The following is a 19993-nucleotide window of genomic DNA, read 5'->3' as shown; positions in this document are numbered from 1 at the left end:
GTACGGCACTCAGACAACAAAACAAGCCATACAGATATCCGCCATGTTGTGGAGTCAACAGAAGTCAGAAATAGCATTATAAATATTCACTTACCTTTGATGATCTTCATCAGAATGCACTCCCAGGAATCCCAGTTCCACAATAAATGTTTGATTTGTTTGAAAAAGTAATTTATGTCCAAATATCTCCTTTTTGTTTGCGTGTTTAGTACACAATTCAAACTCACAAGGCTCGGGCAAGTCCAGGCGAAAGTTCAGACGAAAAGTCATATTACAGTTCGTAGAAACATGTCAAACGATGTACAGAATCAATATTTAGGATGTTTTTAACATAAATCTTCAATAATGTTGCCACTGGAGAATTCCTTTTGTCTGTAGAAATGTGATGGAACGCAGGTCGCTCCCACATGAGCGCGCATGATCAGCTCATGGCACTCTGGCAGTGACCTGACTCAATCAGCTCTTATTTCCCCCTCCTTCACAGTAGAAGCATCAAACAAGGTTCTAAAGACTGTTGACATGTAGTGGAAGCCTTTGGAAGTGCAACATATCACCCCATAGACACGGTATATTCGATAGGCAATGACTTGAAAAACTACAAACCTCATATTTACCACTTCCTGGTTGGATTTTTTCTCAGGTTTTTGCCTGCCGTATGAGTTCTGTTATACTGACAGACATCATTCAAGCAGTTTTAGAAACGTCAGAGTTTCATGCATAATAATATGCATATATTAGCAACTGGGCCTGAGTAGCAGGCAGTTTACTCTGGGCACCTTATTCATCCAAGCTACTCAATACTGTCCCCAGTCCCAAATAAGTTAAATAAAGGTGAGTAAAAAAATAAAAAAATATTTAAAAAATCATAACAAAAACCAAGCCATGAAGTCGAAGGCATTATACATAGAGCTCTGAGACAGGATTGTGTCGAGGCACGGATATGGGGAAGGGCACCAAAACATTTCTGCAGCATTGAAGGTCTCCAATAACACAGTGACCTCCATCATTCTTAAATTGAAGAAGTTTTGAACGACCAAGACTCTTCCTAGAGCTGGCCTCCTGGCCAAACTGAGCAATCGTGGGAGAAGGGACTTGGTCAGAGAGGTGACTAAGAACCTGATGGTCACTATGACAGAGCTCCAGAGTTCCTCTGTGGAGATTGGTGAACCTTCCAGAAGGACAATCATCTCTGCAGCACTCCACCAATCAGGCCTTTATGGTAGAGTTGACAGACGGAAGCCACTCTTCAGTTAAAGGCACATCACAGCCCACTTGGAGTTTGCCAAAAGGCACATAAAGGACTTTCAGACCATGAGAAACAACATTCTCTGGTCTGATGAAACCAAGATTGAACTCTTTGACCTGAAAGCCAAGTGTCAGACTCATGTCGAAGAGGAAACCTGGCACCATCCCTACAGTGAAGCATGGTGGTGGCAGCATCATGCTGTGGGGATGTTTTTCAGCGGCAGGGACTGGGAGACTAGTCACGACTGAGGGAAAGATGAACAGAGCAAAGTACAGAAAGATCCTTGATGTAAACCTGGCCAGAGCACTCAGGACTCCAGACTGGGGCAAAGGTTCACCTTCCAACAGGACAACAACCCTAAGCACACAGCCAATACAACGCAGGAGTGGCTTCGGGACAAGCCTCTGAATGTCCTTGAATGCCCTAACCAGAGCCAGGACTTGAACACAATCGAACATCTCTGAAAATACCTGTGCTGCAATGCTCCCCATCCAATCTGACAGAGCATGAGAGAAGAATGGGATAAACTCCCCAAATACAGGTGTACCAAGCGTGTAGCCTCATACCCAAGAGGACTCAAGGCTGTAATCACTGCCAAAGTACCGAGTAAAGGGTCTGAATACTTATGTAAATGTGATATTATTATCATTTTTTTGAAAGAAATTTCAACAACACAAAAATGTTTCCTTTTTTGCTTTGTCGATATTGTATTGTGTAGATTGATGAGGGGGGAAAAAACGATTTAATCCATTTTAGAATTAGGCTGTAACGTAACAACATGTGGAAAAATTCAAGGGGTCTGAATACTTTAATTCAATGCATTCGGAAAGTATTCAAACCCCTTGACTTTTTCCACATTTTGTTACGTTACATGGAGACCGTTAAGTGTGAAAAATATATTGTTACATTTCCTGATTTTTCTCATATCTGTCAGATATAAGACACTTAAGAATAAAATTCCTTTAGATTTTTTGGGGGGGGACTATCTATTGTTCCATGTAGTGAATATGTTATTCAATGCATTTGTATGGGCTACTAGCAGTAAGGCCAAATTCAATGTTTCATCAAATATTTGGGGGGGAATTTTTTTGATACTTCAAGGGGTCTTAAAATTCAAAATCAAATAGCAAAATGATCCTTGGTATGACCTTCTTAAAACATCTCCACACTAAACATGCCAGTAATTTTCCGGTAATCAATACATTGTTGTTATCATGACACAATGCAGCACCTCCCTCACTGATGCCCAATGGTGCTCGTTCCCTGGTGGAGTGTGACACCGTATAAATATCAGTTTCAGCACTGCCATCCCTTTGTTGGGCACCTGTAATGCCAGCCTAGCATACTACAGAAGCCTAGCAGTGTCAGGTATGCTGTCCACACATAGGTGGCCAGAGCAGGGCTGGGCGATGCTACAGCTGGTTCTGGTGGCTGCTCTATCCAAGGCAGAGCCAGAGGGCCTGGTGATGTGCAGGCGGAGAGGAGGTCCAGAGTACCCACAGCTGGCCAAGGACGGAGACATCATTCTGGGAGGCATCTTCTCATTCCACAGCAGCTGGCAGAACAGAGAGCTGAACTACACACAGAGCCCACCACCTCTGCAGTGCACCAGGTAAACTACTGGCAGGAATAAGGTTGGCATAATATTGAAAATCAGGGAAAATACTATGGGTAAGTTTTAAGAACACCATACATATTAAGAAAACAGCTAATTCCTTATTTTTTTACTATGGCTATCAACAATTATCGGTTTCAATAATGTATCTCTAGAATAATTTCTTACAAAATATTTTTTTTAGAAAATATTGTGCATTTTTAGTCAGGGAACATTTGAACCCCAAACCCCCCTGACATTAACTGTCGTGTTGGAACCAGTCTGAATTTCAGAGCGTTCCAGTTTACCCAGGCTATGCTGTTTGCCATAGAGGAGATCAACAACAGCACATCCCTGTTGCCCGGTGTCTCTCTAGGCTATAAGATCTATGACTCATGTGGCTCCATAGCCAGAGGGGTGAGGGTGGCCCTGGCGCTGGCTAACGGGAACCAGGAGACAGCCACAGAGGGTTCAGGTTGCTCCAGACCAGCCCAGGTTCAGGCCATCATGGGGGAGGACTCCTCCTCACCCAGCATGGCCACTGCTACCGTCCTCGGTCCCTTCCACATCCCGATGGTAGGCAGAGGGCAGGGTTAGGGGTCAAGAGGGTATCAGTGAATTAAGGTGTTCTATACATTAACTCAAAACATGCTCATTGGTTATTATCATTAAAAACTTTTAGAAAAATGCTTTCCCCCCTAAATAGTAGTATTTGGATGTGTTGTCTATTCTTATACTGTTGATAGATAGTTGTATGTCCTAATTGGTTGTCTATTGTGACTCCTGTACAATTTATTTCTTCAGATCAGCCACTTTGCCACATGTGGGTGTCTGAGTGATAAAGTCAAGTACCCCTCCTTCTTCAGAACCATCCCCAGTGACCGCTACCAGAGCAGAGCCCTGGCCCAGCTGGTCAAGCACTTTGGATGGACTTGGGTGGGCGCCATCCGAACCAACGACGACTATGGAAATAACGGCATGGCCACGTTCATTGAGACGGCAGAGCAGCTGGGGATCTGTCTGGAGTACTCTGTGGCCTTCTTCAGGACAGACCCTGAGGAGAAGCTGCAGAGGGTCATAGAGAGCATCAAGACGTCCAAATCCAAGGTCATTGTTGCCTTCCTCTCCTTCCTGGACCTAGACTTGCTGGTGAGGCAATTTGCCCTCCACAATCTGACAGGCTACCAGTGGGTGGGCTCCGAGGGATGGATCATTGACTCCTACATCGCCAGGGTGGATGCCCACCACGTCCTAAACGGAGCCATAGGCCTGTCCATCGCCAAAGCCCATGTCACAGGGCTGGGAGAGTTCATCCTGGACGTGAGGCCGCTTAACTCTGCCGGCATTGACAGCAGCATGTTCACTGAGTTCTGGGAGGCTCTGTTTGACTGTCGCTTCAGGCAGGGTGAGAGCTCAGAGTCCGAGACGGGTCAGTCTCAGCGAGAGTGTACAGGCAGGGAGAATCTGTCTGGGTTGCAGAACATCTTCACTGATCTGTCTCTAATGGCTATCTTTAATAATGTCTATAAAGGTGTTCTGGCTGTGGCCCATGCCCTCCATAATGTTTGGGGCTGTGGGGAGACGTGTGGCAACAAGACACAGCCTGATCCACAGACAGTGAGTTGATAAGCACACATTAGGAACTCAGATTTTCATATGTCAGACATTTCAGTTCAAACTACAAAAAAAAGCTGGGTTGTGAACATTCCTGCTATGTTAATATTATTACTGTTATTGTTATGTCTCCTTAGATTCTCGAGCACATAAAAAATGTGCGTTTCAAGACAAAGGAAGGGGAGGAGGTGTATTTCAACGAGAAAGGGGACGTTACTGCCAAGTATGACATCATCAACTGGCAGCCGAAAGAGGACGGCAGTGTGGAGTTTGTTACCGTGGGTCTTTACGATGCCTCCCTACCTGCAGACAGGCAACTCACCATCAACAACAGCTCCTTAGTGTGGACACAGAATGCAAAGCTGGTGCGACTAATTGAATGTCAAATACACGCTATGTGTTGCAGGCTATCATTTGTAACTGTACACAGAGTAGTGGATTGTGTCACCATGTTCTCTGATGTAAACCACCAATGCTTATGTTTATTTATTTATTTCTTTCTTTACAGGTGCCTGTGTCAGTGTGCAGTGACAGCTGTCCCCCAGGCACTCGTAAGGCTGTGCAGAAAGGAAGGCCTGTATGCTGTTATGACTGTATCCAATGTGCAGAGGGAGAAATCAGCAATAACACAGGTGTGATAAGAGAAAAAAAACGACCTACACAGTTGTCCTGGAATGAAAAATAGTTTGTGTGTCGTCTTTATAAAACAAATTGCATTCCTTTTGTTTTTTTTTATAGATTCTGTCACCTGTGATCAATGTCATCCTGAGTTTTGGACCAATAAGAAGAGGGATATGTGTGAAAAGAAGGAAATAGAATTTCTCTCCTATGAAGAAATCATGGGAGTGTTGCTGACTGCTGTCTCCCTGCTAGGAACATGTTTGACGAGTATTGTGGCATTTATTTTCTTCAGATACAAGAAAACCCCCATCGTCAGGGCCAACAACTCTGAGCTGAGCTTCCTGCTGCTCTTCTCCTTGGCTCTGTGTTTTCTGTGTTCTCTTACTTTTATTGGCCGGCCCTCTGAATGGTCCTGTATGCTGCGTCACACAGCGTTTGGGATCACCTTCGTCCTCTGCATCTCTTGTGTTCTGGGGAAAACAATAGTGGTGTTGATGGCCTTCAGGGCTACACTTCCAGCCAGCAATGTCATGAAATGGTTTGGTCCTCCACAGCAGAGATTGACTGTAGTGTCCTTCACGTTTGTCCAGGCTTTGATATGCACTCTGTGGTTGGTCCTGTCCCCTCCCTTCCCCATTAAAAACCTCACTACCTACAAGGAAAAGATCATTCTAGAGTGTGATGTAGGTTCAGCTATTGGTTTCTGGGCTGTGTTGGGTTATATAGGACTCCTGTCTCTCTTGTGCTTTGTGCTGGCTTTTCTGGCTCGGAAGCTGCCTGATAACTTCAATGAGGCCAAATTCATCACCTTCAGCATGCTCATATTCTGTGCAGTCTGGATCACCTTCATCCCAGCTTATGTCAGCTCTCCTGGGAAGTTTACTGTAGCTGTGGAGATCTTTGCCATTCTGTCCTCAAGCTTTGGGTTGCTTTTCTGTATATTTGCACCTAAATGTTATATAATTTTAATGAAACCAGAGAAAAACACTAAAAAGTTGATGATGGGAAAAATATCAACAAAATCAGCATGAGCGCATATATTGTTTAGTCATGTTTCTCATGATAATGTACTTAATTTTACATTTTAAGTATTTCAGGTTTGAATGTTTAAATGTTGAAAATAAACCATGTATACCTAGAAATTTAATTGGTTGTTTTTTTTTATTGTGAACTAAGTCGAATTTAATAGAGTTTGTTTTTATTGTCAGAGTATGGCTAAAATGTAGTGAATGAGGTATATAACCTGACTACCATGCTAACCTTCTCAACAACAAGAGAAATTACCATGCTAACCTTCTCAAAATCAAGAGAATGTACCATGCTAACCATCTCAACAACAAGAGAAAGTACCATGCCAGATTCCCAACCACCAGAGTACCATGCCACCTTCCCAACAACCAGAGAGAGTACCATGCCACCTTCCCAACAACCAGAGAGAGCACCATGCCACCTTCCCAACAACCAGAGAGAGTGCTATGCCACCTTCCCAACAACCAGAGAGAGTACCATGCCACCTTCCCAACAACCAGAGTACCATGCCACCTTCCCAACAACAAGAGTACCATGCCACCTTCCCAACAACAAGAGTACCATGCCACCTTCCCAACAACCAGAGTAACATGCCACCTTCCCAACAACAAGAGTACCATGCCACCTCCCCAACAACCGAGTACCATGCCACCTTCCCAACAACCAGAGAGAGTACCATGCCACCTTCCCAACAACCAGAGTACCATGCCACCTTCCCAACAACCAGAGAGAGTACCATGCCACCTTCACAACAACCAGAGTACCATGCCACCTTCCCAACAACAAGAGTACCATGCCACCTTCCCAACATCCAGATTACCGTGCCACCTTCCCAACAACCAGAGTAACATGCCACCTTCCCAACAACCAGAGTACCATGCCACCTTCCCAACAACAAGAGTACCATGCCACCTTCCCAACAAGAAGAGTACCATGCCACCTTCCCAACAACCAGAGTAACATGCCACCTTCCCAACAACCAGAGTACCATGCCACCTTCCCAACAACCAGAGTACCATGCCACCTTCCCAACAACCAGAGAGAGTACCATGCCACCTTCCCAACAACAAGAGAGAGTACCATGCCACCTTCCCAACAACCAGAGTACCATGCCACCTTCCCAACAACCAGAGTACCATGCCACCTTTCCAACAACCAGAGAGAGTACCATGCCACCTTCCCAACAACAAGAGAGAGTACCATGCCACCTTCCCAACAACCAGAGAGAGTACCATGCCACCTTCCCAACAACCAGAGTACCATGCCACCTTCCCAACAACCAGAGAGAGTACCATGCCACCTTCACAACAACCAGAGTACCATGCCACCTTCCCAACAACAAGAGTACCATGCCACCTTCCCAACATCCAGATTACCGTGCCACCTTCCCATGCCACCTTCCCAACAACCAGAGTAACATGCCACCTTCCCAACAACCAGAGTACCATGCCACCTTCCCAACAACAAGAGTACCATGCCACCTTCCCAACAACAAGAGTACCATGCCACCTTCCCAACAACCAGAGTACCATGCCACCTTCCCAACAACCAGAGTACCATGCCACCTTCCCAACAACAAGAGTACCATGCCACCTTCCCAACAACAAGAGTACCATGCCACCTTCCCAACAACCAGAGTAACATGCCACCTTCCCAACAACCAGAGTACCATGCCACCTTCCCAACAACAAGAGTACCATGCCACCTTCCCAACAACCAGAGAGAGTACCATGCCACCTTCACAACAACCAGAGTACCATGCCACCTTCCCAACAACAAGAGTACCATGCCACCTTCCCAACATCCAGATTCCCACCTTCCCAACAACCAGAGTAACATGCCACCTTCCCAACAACCAGAGTACCATGCCACCTTCCCAACAACAAGAGTACCATGCCACCTTCCCAACAAGAAGAGTACCATGCCACCTTCCCAACAACCAGAGTAACATGCCACCTTCCCAACAACCAGAGTACCATGCCACCTTCCCAACAACCAGAGTACCATGCCACCTTCCCAACAACCAGAGAGAGTACCATGCCACCTTCCCAACAACAAGAGAGAGTACCATGCCACCTTCCCAACAACCAGAGTACCATGCCACCTTCCCAACAACCAGAGTACCATGCCACCTTTCCAACAACCAGAGAGAGTACCATGCCACCTTCCCAACAACAAGAGAGTACCATGCCACCTTCCCAACAACCAGAGAGAGTACCATGCCACCTTCCCAACAACCAGAGTACCATGCCACCTTCCCAACAACCAGAGAGAGTACCATGCCACCTTCACAACAACCAGAGTACCATGCCACCTTCCCAACAACAAGAGTACCATGCCACCTTCCCAACATCCAGATTACCGTGCCACCTTCCCAACAACAAGAGTACCATGCCACCTTCCCAACAACCAGAGTAACATGCCACTTTCCCAACAACCAGAGTACCATGCCACCTTCCCAACAACAAGAGTACCATGCCACCTTCCCAACAACAAGAGTACCATGCCACCTTCCCAACAACCAGAGTACCATGCCACCTTCCCAACAACCAGAGTACCATGCCACCTTCCCAACAACAAGAGTACCATGCCACCTTCCCAACAACAAGAGTACCATGCCACCTTCCCAACAACCAGAGTAACATGCCACCTTCCCAACAACCAGAGTACCATGCCACCTTCCCAACAACAAGAGTACCATGCCACCTTCCCAACAACCAGAGAGAGTGCCAAAAACAACATCCTGATCACAATGAGACAGAATTTCAACGTGTCTTTTATTCCTTGTTTGGTTGAGTGTCCCCTGGTCTCCTGAGACCTTCCTCCTCCAGGAGCCACACCAGGGATGGAGCCATAGCAGCTACCCCTGCTGCAGGGGCGGGGGGCCAGGGGCTATATATGGGCTGCGACCGGGAGCTGTAGAGTCTAAGAGCCCTGACTGCACTACAGAGCCAGGAGCCATGCCACAGCTGGAGCTGGTCCTGTCGGTGCTGCTGGTGGTGATGGGGGAGGGAGAGCCTGTGTGCAGGCTGCAGAGCAGGGCAGAGCTGCCAGACATGGCCAAGGACGGGGACCTTGTCATCGGAGGCATCTTCTCGTTCCGCACCGAACAAGATGGGGTCATAGACACATTTCAGACAATCCCTAAAATTCGTAGATGCATAAAGTAGGTATATTCATCATGTTTATTTGATTCAAACGTTGTTGTTTTTTGTTATTTGAAGTTTAAAGTGTATGAAATCATTTCTAACTACACATTTTTTTAGTTATAATTTCAGAGAATTCCAGTTTGCTCAAACAATGATCTTTGCAATTGAGGAGATCAACAGAAACTATGAAATTCTTCCAGGCATTAAGCTTGGATACAAAATCTACAATCACTGTGGCACTATGGATATACTGAGAGCTGCGATGGCTCTGGTGAACGGACAGAAGAGCATAATCAATGACAACAACTGCACTGAATCGGACACAGTCCAGGCCATCCTTGGGCATTCTGGATCAACACCTACTATCGGAATGGCACAGATGGTTGGGAGGTTTCAAATACCAGTGGTAAGATACAAAATGAGCATAAATTGAACAACATAAACTGCCTAGTAAATACAATGTCAGCTTGAAAAAATTACTACTTCACATAGCTTTTAAATCAAATGCACAAGTATCTACAGTATAATCTATTCTGTGATATTCAGAAGTGCTGTCATATTCAGAAGTGCTGTCATATTCAGAAGTGCTGTCATATTCAGAAGTGTTGTGATATTCAGAAGTGCTGTCATATTCAGAAGTGCTGTCATATTCAGAAGTGCTGTGATAAGATGTGCTGTCATTTTCAGAAGTGGTGTGATATTTTGTCACTAATGTTACAAACTGTCTTTTGTGACCCTCACTTAAAACAGATCAGCCACTTCGCCACCTGTGGGTGTCTGAGTAACAGAAAGGAGTTCCCTTCCTTCTTCAGAACCATCCCCAGTGACTTCTACCAGAGCAGAGCCTTGGCCCAACTGGTCAAGCACTTTGGCTGGAGCTGGGTGGGGGCTATAAGCAGTGATAATGACTACGGGAATAGAGGCCTAGCCACCTTCATGCTAGCTGCACAGGAGGAGGGAGTGTGTATAGAATACTCTGAGGCATTTGAGCAGACAGGTCCGCGCCATGAGATTCTCAGGATAGTGGAGATTATTAAACAGTCCAGTTCAAAGGTCATCATGGCCTTCATGACCCACAGGGAGATCAAGGTTCTGGTGAGTGAGCTCTACAGGCACAATATCACAGGACTGCAGTGGATCGGCAGTGATGCCTGGATCACAGATCCTTCTCTCACTGCCATCGAGGGACACAGCGCCCTGCTGGGCGCAATAGGCTTCACGGTGACCAGGGCTCACATCCCTGGGCTGGGAGAGCATCTGAAGGAAGTCCACCCTTCTCACTTCCCCGACAGCATGTTTCTCAGGGATTTCTGGGAGATTGTGTTCGACTGCTCACTCAATATGACTACAGAACCCAAGAGGAAGCCATGCAACGGCTCTGAGAGTTTAAGAGACGTGCAGAACACGTTCACAGATGTGTCCAAGTTCACATTCACTAATAACGTGTATAAGTCTGTGTACGCTGTAGCTCACGCCCTCCACAACCTGTTGACGTGTGAGGAGAGCCGAGGACCCTTCTCTAACGGGAGCTGTGCTCAACCCACACGCATACAGCCCTGGCAGGTGAGCAGAGCAGGAACCAGTCAAGAGAATTCACTAGTTTTCATTGTCACATGTTACGTATCATAAACAAATACACTGGTGAGAGATTATGCGTTTTTTTTCTTCAACTTTTTTAGTAGCTGAACTATTTTTGTAATTTCTTCCCCCCCCAAAAACCACAAAAGGTTTTGTATTACCTTGAAACAGTGAATTTCACAACAGAGGAGGGGGAGAGAGTGTTTTTCGACGGTAATGGAGACTCACCGGCTAGATACGAACTGGTTAACTTACAAACCACTAACCCAGGCACCATGGATGGAGTCACCGTCGGTACCTATGATGCCGCACTGCCAAAAGGCCACCAGTTCATGATGAATAACGTCAGTGTCATATGGAGAGGACGTAGTAAAATGGTGAGGCTCTTAGTCACTCAAACATCTCTCTCTCTCTATATATATATTCTACAGTGAAAACAAAACTATCTGTATTCGTCATATTCTAGGTCAAAATACATTTTAGGATCTAAGTGTACACAAGTATATTAAAAACATGATTCTGTCATTACACTGCTTTTGATTGAGTTGTTGTGGTAGTTTTTGCTGTTTTCTGTGTATCGGGTGCCTGTGTCAGTGTGCAGTGAAAACTGTAACAGACCCTGCTGGAGTAAAACATGTAACATTTAGAGTTAAACCGTGTCTGCTCTCTGTCCCCTAAAGATACCTGTGTCAGTGTGCAGTGAGAGCTGTCCCCCAGGCACTCGTAAGGCTGTGCAGAAAGGAAAGCCTGTATGCTGTTTTGACTGTGTACCATGTTCAGACGGAGAGATCAGCAACGCTACAGGTGATGAGCAAACACACAGCATTACGGCTCACTGAAACAGTCACTCAGAAATCGACACAGGTCCCTGAGGCACGCTCCTAAAAAAAGAAAACATTTTAAATTATGTCATATTTCAGACATCGATCTTAGTATGTAATTGCTTTACGATTGTAAAAGTGGAGTCTGACTGTTGTTTTTTTCCATCTAACTTCAGATTCCATCGAATGTATGAGGTGCCAGCTGGAATACTGGTCCAACAAGTACAGAGATTCCTGCCGTCCGAAAGAAGTTGAATTCTTATCTTATGAGGAAATCATGGGGACACTGCTGGCCTTGTTTTCATTGCTAGGGGTGTTTCTTACTGTGATGACATCATTCATTTTCTACTGTTACAGAGAGACCCCCATCGTCAGGGCCAACAACTCTGAGCTGAGCTTCCTGCTGCTCTTCTCCTTGACTCTATGTTTTCTGTGCTCTCTTACTTTCATTGGCCGGCCCTCTGAATGGTCCTGTATGCTGCGTCACACAGCGTTTGGGATCACCTTCGTCCTTTGCATCTCTTGTGTTCTGGGGAAAACAATAGTGGTGTTGATGGCATTCAGGGCTACACTTCCAGCCAGTAATGTCATGAAATGGTTTGGTCCCCCACAGCAGAGACTCAGTGTTCTGGCTTTCACTCTCATACAGGTCCTAATCTGTGCTCTTTGGTTAACAGTCTCCCCTCCTTTCCCCTACAAGAATATGAAAACATATCAGGAAAAGATCATTCTCGAGTGTGATGTGGGTTCAGCTATTGGTTTCTGGGCTGTGTTGGGTTATATAGGACTCCTGTCTCTCTTGTGCTTTGTGCTGGCTTTTCTGGCTCGGAAGCTGCCTGATAACTTCAATGAGGCCAAATTCATCACCTTCAGCATGCTCATATTCTGTGCAGTCTGGATCACCTTTATCCCAGCTTATGTCAGCTCTCCTGGGAAGTTCACTGTAGCTGTGGAGATCTTTGCTATTCTGGCCTCTAGTTTTGGTTTACTTTTCTGCATATTTGCTCCTAAATGTTTCATTATCTTGCTGAGGCCAGAGCAAAACACCAAGAAACATATGATGGGGAAAACATCCAATGATATACGTCATTAACATATTTTAGAAAATGTTGGGGCCTACTAATTGATATACTGTTTGTCAAATGTTCTGAAGTAAACTGTGAGGACAACAACTGCTGCATGTTTGAACCTTGTTAAAAGAATATAAGTCACTAACTGTTTAGTGTTTAGTGCTTTTAGTGTTGTGTGTATTTAAATAAATCACAATCAACAAAAACCTGTTGTGAAATAATAGAAACATGAACATTAGGACATTGTCAAAGATAGACAGGCTGTCTCCATAAGTTATTGTCTGTGACAGACAGACAGACAGACAGACAGACAGACAGACAGACAGACAGACAGACAGACAGACAGACAGACAGACAGACAGACAGACAGACAGACAGACAGACAGACAGACATGACAGACAGACAGACATGCAGTCAAACAGACAGACAGACATGCAGTCAAACAAACAAACAGAGACAAACAGACAAACAGACATGCAGTCAAACAGACAGACAGACAGACAGACATGCAGTCAAACAAACAAACAGACAGACAAACAGACAGACAGACAGACAGACAGACAGACAGACAGACAGACAGACAGACAGACAGACAGACAGACAGACAGACAGACAGACAGACAGACATGACAGACATCAGTCAAACAGACAGACAGACATGCAGTCAAACAGACAGACAAACAAACAGACAGACAGACAGACATGAGTCAAACAGACAGACAGACATGCAGTCAAACAGACAGACAAACAGACAGACAGACAGACAGACAGACAGACAGACAGACAGACAGACAGACAGACAGACAGACAGACAGACAGACAGACATGCAGTCAAACAGACAGACAGACATGCAGTCAAACAGACAGACAGACATGCAGTCAAACAAACAAACAGACATGCAGTCAAACAAACAAACAGACAGACAGACAGACAGACAGACAGACAGACAGACAGACAGACAGACAGACAGACAGACAGACAGACAGACAGACAGACAGACAGACAGACAGACAGACATGCAGTCAAACAAACAAGCAGACAGACAGACAGACAGACAGACAGACAGACACAGACAGACAGACAGACAGACAGACAGACAGACAAACAAACAAGCAGACAGACAGACAGACAGACAGACAGACAGACAGACAGACAGACAGACAGACAGACAGACAGACAGACAGACAGACAGACAGACAGACAGACAGACAGGTAACCATCTGGTACAGACAAGCAGTCTCTTTGACACACACACATACAGTGGGATGTGTCACTCCAGGTACAGAGGAGCTGCTGCTAATGCCACAGAGCACAGTCCCGGGGGAGTAAACACCTCAAGGCCCCTAGCTCATCCTTTAACACAACAACAACAGTAGCAGCTTCCCATCCAAAGACACAGTATACTGTAATATACAGATGCTGTCAAATAGTGACCACCTTTGCATGATTCGCTATTTCTTCTAAAGTAAATTGAAATGTATGTTTTGGTGTTTACATTTGATTTAAAACTGCACAGGATCAAGAATTTGAAAAAATGAAAAACAATGAAAAAGTCCTATTTAATTTGGTTGGGGGCAATGATAATCCATTGCGTTGTAATGTAACTGACCTCTGGTTAGGTGCAAGGTGCCTACAGGGTTAACAATAGTCTTCAATCAATTTTGAAAACAAAAACAGAACATTATGATCCATTGCACTCCATTTTATAGTGCAACGTGCCTCTTTTTGTATTTTTAAATGTATTTTTTTATTTAAATGTTTTTAAAGCGAAGTCATACTAAGACTAGGCTCTCTGTTACAGATGAGTCCTGCATAAATACATCTAACACATACTACATACAATATACAAAATTACAAAACACATTCAGAAAAGCAGACGCATTTACTATTAACATAGAGGACTCTGATCATGTCTCTGAATTGACCATGGGGGGGGTCAGAACATCTCATTTCAGAGAGCTCTGTAAGTTGTTCCACATAAATGATGCAAAAACCCAACTCTGTGGAGACCGAAGGGGCCTCCAGTGTAAATCAAATCCTGAGACCAGGTTTGTTCATTTGTAAGTCTAAATTGAATTAATGAGGACAGATACAGAGGACGTTTTGTTACCCTCTCCTTACTTACGAAGAGGCCTAAACCAGGGCAGGGTAATCTATTTGACCGAATCTCTTTAAACCTGCTCTTTAGCAATTACACTTCAAAAAATACACTATACTATCAAATGAACCATGTACCCAGATATCAGCCTGTCACTTTATCCCAACCATTGTAATACAAAGGGACCTACTGGGATAACTGGGGTTGGACAGGTGCCATTGAGAGTCCATGGTGGTGCCTCATCATCTCCTGGTTGAGAGTCCGTGGTGGTGCCTCATCCTCTCCTGGTTGAGAGTCCATGGTAGTGCTTCATCCTCTCCTGGTTGCTGATAAAGCTCTTCTAAAAGGACATTTGACCTTTGCAGACTGAAAACCTCAACAACCCCAGCTGGTGAAGAAAGGAGATCTAGTTATGGGTACACATTTATACCCTCAATGCGTCCAGTTTCATGTTGTTGTTTTTTTGTGTGTTTCTTTTGCAAATGGTTTCGGCAAGTAAAGGTCGATTGCATAAACCCCCTGATTTCATTTCTGTACATCTCACAGACTGCAGCCGCCACACATTTTTATATCTGTGAATTTGAACGGCTGTAACAGAGCTTTGGAGCACATCAAATAGCAGCAATGTGCCCGGATATGTATGTGCCACATCTTTCCAGTGTTCCATTAGACTGTGGACACTACGGTACTACCTAGGGTACAGTAGTTAGAGAGATCTACAGCCTAAATCATGCAGGGCGCATGCGTCCTCACTGTGAGGACTTGGGTAGCCCGGCGCTGGCTGGCTCTCCTATGCTCTCTTAACACCCCTATGTTATGCTCTCGATACCTCAGAGACGTGTCACACCTCCTACATGCCAGGTTGAGGGGTGTGTGGGCAGGATGTGGACGGGGACAGGAGCAAGGGGCGGGAGCACCGACAGACAGGGCCTCTGTGGTAAGGCTCTGAGACAGACGCAGGGTTCAGAGAGTATAAAAAGAGGAGCTGTGAGGAGTACGAACCACGGAGCCAGCCCTAGCTCCAGACTGCACTACGGAGCCAGCCCTAGCTCCAGACTGCACTACGGAGCCAGCACTAGATCCAGACTGCACTACGGAGGCAGCCCTATCTCTAGACTGCACTACGGAGACATCCCTAGCTCTAGACTGCACTACGGAGCCAGCCCTAGCTCTAGACTACACTACGGATCCATCCCTAGCTCTAGACTGCACTACGGAGCCATCCCTAGCTCTAGACTACACTATGTACCCCATAGCCGTTCCACTGCTGGAGCTGGTCCTGTTGGTGCTGCTGGTGGTGATGGGTGAGGGAGAGCCTGTGTGCAGGCTGCAGGGCAGGGCAGAGCTGCCAGGCATGGCCAAGGACGGAGAACTCGTCATCGGAGGCATCTTCACCTTCCAGACGGAGTACGACAGCAGGGTACCCAACTTCCAGAGTTTACCAGATCTACCAAGGTGTAAGAAGTGAGTATGCTGTTTCAGGTGACTAGAAAATTCTGAGTTTTATTGTTTTCAATATTATGAGTGATCTTTTAATCTACTGTATATCTGAGGTTTATTTCCTATATACCACTCTATAAGTGTGACCTTTATCTATTGCAAATCATTTAAAGTAAAATAAATGATTTCACTGTAGTCTGATAATACAGCAACAGAACGATGAATGCAAAAGCTACGTAAAAAAAATGCTTTTCCCTCTAACATTTTCCTCTTTAGCATTTGCACTACTTAAATTTCACAATGGAAGAAGAGGCTTTATTTATTTATTTTTTCAGCAATGGAGATTCCCCAGCCAGATATGAATTTATACACTTACATAGTGCTACATCGGGACCATGGAAGTGGTTTCTAGCATTATCTGGGGAGGGCGTAGAGAGACAGTACATTGTCATATTGTCTCATATCTCTGGCCGGGGAGTCAGTATGCTATCCTGCATGATATTTAATAACACAACAATTACACTGAACCTCAGCCACTCAGCCCCTGTTGGTATGTAAAGTATCGAGACAAGTCAAGTAACACGCACTCTACAGTGAACAGGCATTGATGATTGATATGCACATGAGTGAACATGAATACACACACTCTCCTTGGACACTTATGTTTGTTTGTTTTCCTGAATCATTAACATTGTGTTTTTTGTGGGCTTTTTCTCCAAACAGATTCAGCCGAGTGCATGAAGTGCCCAGTCCAGTACTGATCCAATGGGAGAGTGGATAGATTGAATTCCTGTCCTACTCTGAGGTCATGAGGGTCATTTTGTTTTTGGTATATTTGATTGGTTTGTTTAACTATTATGAAAGCAACAATTTTATTCCAATTCAGAGAGACCCCCATCGCCAGGGCCAACAACTCTGAGCTGAGCTTCCTGCTGCTCTTCTCCTTGGCTCTGTGTTTTCTGTGTTCTCTTACTTTCATTGGCCGGCCCTCTGAATGGTCCTGTATGCTGCGTCACACAGCGTTTGGGATCACCTTCGTTCTCTGCATCTCTTGTGTTCTGGGGAAAACAATAGTGGTGTTGATGGCCTTCAGGGCTACGCTTCCAGGCAGTAATGTCATGAAATGGTTTGGTCCTCCACAGCAGAGACTCAGTGTTCTGGCTTTCACTCTCATACAGGTCCTGATCTGTGCTCTTTGGTTAACAGTCTCCCCTCCTTTCCCATACAATAATATGAAGACATATCAGGAAAAGATCATTCTAGAGTGTGATGTAGGTTCAGCTATTGGTTTCTGGGCTGTGTTGGGCTATATAGGACTCCTGGCTCTCTTGTGCTTTGTGCTGGCTTTTCTGGCTCGGAAGCTGCCGGATAACTTCAATGAGGCCAAATGCATCACCTTCAGCATGCTCATACTGTATTCATCTTATGTCAGCTCTCCTGGGAAGTTCACTCTAGCTGTGGAGATCTGTGAGGAAAATGTAATGTTTGTGCTTTTCTAATAACCAATTTCTGTGTTCATGAAAGTGACTTATTGAATGAATCCTCACTTTCAGTATCTGCAATTTGGCAGTATGCCCAGACCCTTGTTTTTGGGAATGAGAAATATCTCAGTTTCAGCTTAGAGAGAAGAAGCCTCGTGAGGTATTAGTCTGTCACATGCATGAACCAGTATTACTCTGTCACATGCATGAACCAGTATTACTCTGTCACATGCATGAACCAGTATTACTCTGTCACATGCATGAACCAGTATTACTCTGTCACATGCATGAACCAGTATTACTCTGTCACATGCATGAACCAGTATTACTCTGTCACATGCATGAACCAGTATTACTCTGTCACATGCATGAACCAGTATTACTCTGTCACATGCATGAACCAGTATTGGTCGGTCACATGAATGAACCAGTATTGGTCGGTCACATGCATGAACCAGTATTACTCTGTCACATGCATGAACCAGTATTGGTCGGTCACATGCATGAACCAGTATTGGTCGGTCACATGCATGAACCAGTATTGGTCGGTCACATGAATGAACCAGTATTGGTCGGTCACATGAATGAAGCAAACGCTAATGATGATTTAATTATGAATTATGAATCAGCTAAATCAAGCAAATATAACTTGTCTGAAGTCTATAAGAGAACTAACGGGACTGCCCCGATAGAGCTCCTGATCAACATGTGTACTTGGTGCATTGAGTTTGTTGAAATCTCTCCAGAGCACTAATAATAAAGGATGATTCATTAAAGATTGACTTTGAGTGTCCCCGTGTAGAATTTCCACAACAGATCTTTGCTATTCTAGCCTTTAGTTATGGAATGCTATTTTGTATCTTTCTTCTAAAAAGTCAGAGGAAAACACACACACAAAAAAAACATTCTCATGGGGTAGAAGACCAATGATATACATGACTAAATTTGAGGTCATCTTTATGCAAAAACAATTCAATGTAAAATGTCAATGTATTCTGATCATTTATTGTTGATTTAAAATGTACAATTGTCTGGGTACTGTATGTTTGCTGTTTTATTAGAATTCAAGCCGTAACCCATCTGCCCCACATAATGCTTAAAAACAAACACCTTTCAATATATATCCAACAGTATAACGCATACAGCAGCAGCCCAGTGCACCCGAGGAAAGATGTACAGTACTATATACTGACAATGCTGAATGGTTGGCAAAGAAAATGGTCTACCCTCTAGTGGATTTAAGTTTGAAGCATAACTACATCTCATTCATTGCCATCTTTAAAGTCTACAGACATGCATAGCCTTGGCTGAATTTGATATATTCTCTCTGTGTCCAATAAAAAAATACACTTCTAATGCATATCTCACATATTCATCAAATTTGAAAGAAACTTATCCGTAATCAATTACTTATAAAGATAGTTATTCATGAGATATATTTTGAAACAAATCTGATATATATATATTTTTTGAATTCCCAATAAAACATATGACACGTCCTTAAATTAGATTAAAGCTAGAATCTTTAATTGCAACATCCTTTTTTTGACTTAAAATGTAAAATAAATAAATGATATACAGTGTTTAGCCATTGATTCTTGAGGAATATAACTTATAAATTCCTCATGAGCTTAGTTCAACTGTCGTACCCCATCAGAACCCAAAATATGAGCCTGTTTTATTCCAATTTTTGTAAACAAAGTAAATGTTAAACCAACACTGTACAGCATCATAGCATGATTAAATAATACACTGCTCAAAAAATAAAGGGAACACTAACATAACACATCCTAGATCTGAATGAATTAAATATTCTTATTAAAAATCACACAAAAATTATCAATGGGAATCGAATTTATAAACCCATGGTCTGGATTTGGAGTCACACTCAAAATTAAAGTGGAAAACCACACTACGGGCTGATCCAACTTTGATGTAATGTCCTTAAAACAAGTCAAAATGAGGCTCAGTAGTGTGTGTGGCCTCCACGTGCCTGTATGAACTCCCTACAACGCCTGGGCATGCTCCTGATGAGGTGGCAGATGGTCTCCTGAGGGATCTCCTCCCAGACCTGGACTAAAGCATCCGCCAACTCCTGTTCAGTCTGTGGTGGATGGAGCGAGACATGATGTCCCAGATGTGCTCAATTGGATTCAGGTCTGGGGAACGGGCGGGCCAGTCCATAGCATCAATGCCTTCCTCTTGCAGGAACTGCTGACACACTCCAGCCACATGAGGTCTAGCATTGTC

The 19993-nt window shown here is 44.4% G+C and overlaps 2 protein-coding genes and 1 pseudogene across 2 annotated transcripts; all 3 read left to right on the top strand.

Annotated features, from left to right (window-relative positions):
- Positions 1-2712: 2712 nt before the first annotated feature.
- LOC112267490 (extracellular calcium-sensing receptor) lies at positions 2713-6136 on the top strand. The gene is made up of 6 exons (XM_042296626.1): positions 2713-2858; positions 3122-3416; positions 3645-4457; positions 4592-4819; positions 4963-5086; positions 5193-6136. Exons 1-6 carry the CDS (start codon positions 2713-2715, stop codon positions 6104-6106), a joined length of 2520 nt encoding a protein of 839 aa, XP_042152560.1. The 3' UTR covers positions 6107-6136.
- Positions 6137-9151: 3015 nt separating this feature from the next.
- LOC112267637 (extracellular calcium-sensing receptor-like) lies at positions 9152-12745 on the top strand. Its single transcript, XM_042296625.1, has 6 exons — positions 9152-9270; positions 9371-9659; positions 10004-10816; positions 10981-11208; positions 11512-11635; positions 11829-12745. Exons 1-6 carry the CDS (start codon positions 9161-9163, stop codon positions 12743-12745), a joined length of 2481 nt encoding a protein of 826 aa, XP_042152559.1. The 5' UTR covers positions 9152-9160.
- A 3431-nt stretch (positions 12746-16176) lies between these two features.
- On the top strand, positions 16177-19414 carry LOC112267489 (annotated as a pseudogene).
- Positions 19415-19993: the final 579 nt, after the last annotated feature.

The sequence above is a fragment of the Oncorhynchus tshawytscha genome, linkage group LG14 (genome assembly GCF_018296145.1).
Source record: "Oncorhynchus tshawytscha isolate Ot180627B linkage group LG14, Otsh_v2.0, whole genome shotgun sequence".
Classification (NCBI taxonomy): domain Eukaryota; kingdom Metazoa; phylum Chordata; class Actinopteri; order Salmoniformes; family Salmonidae; genus Oncorhynchus; species Oncorhynchus tshawytscha.
The sequence above is the reverse complement of the archived record's forward strand: the minus strand, read 5'-3'. Positions and strand labels throughout refer to the sequence as shown.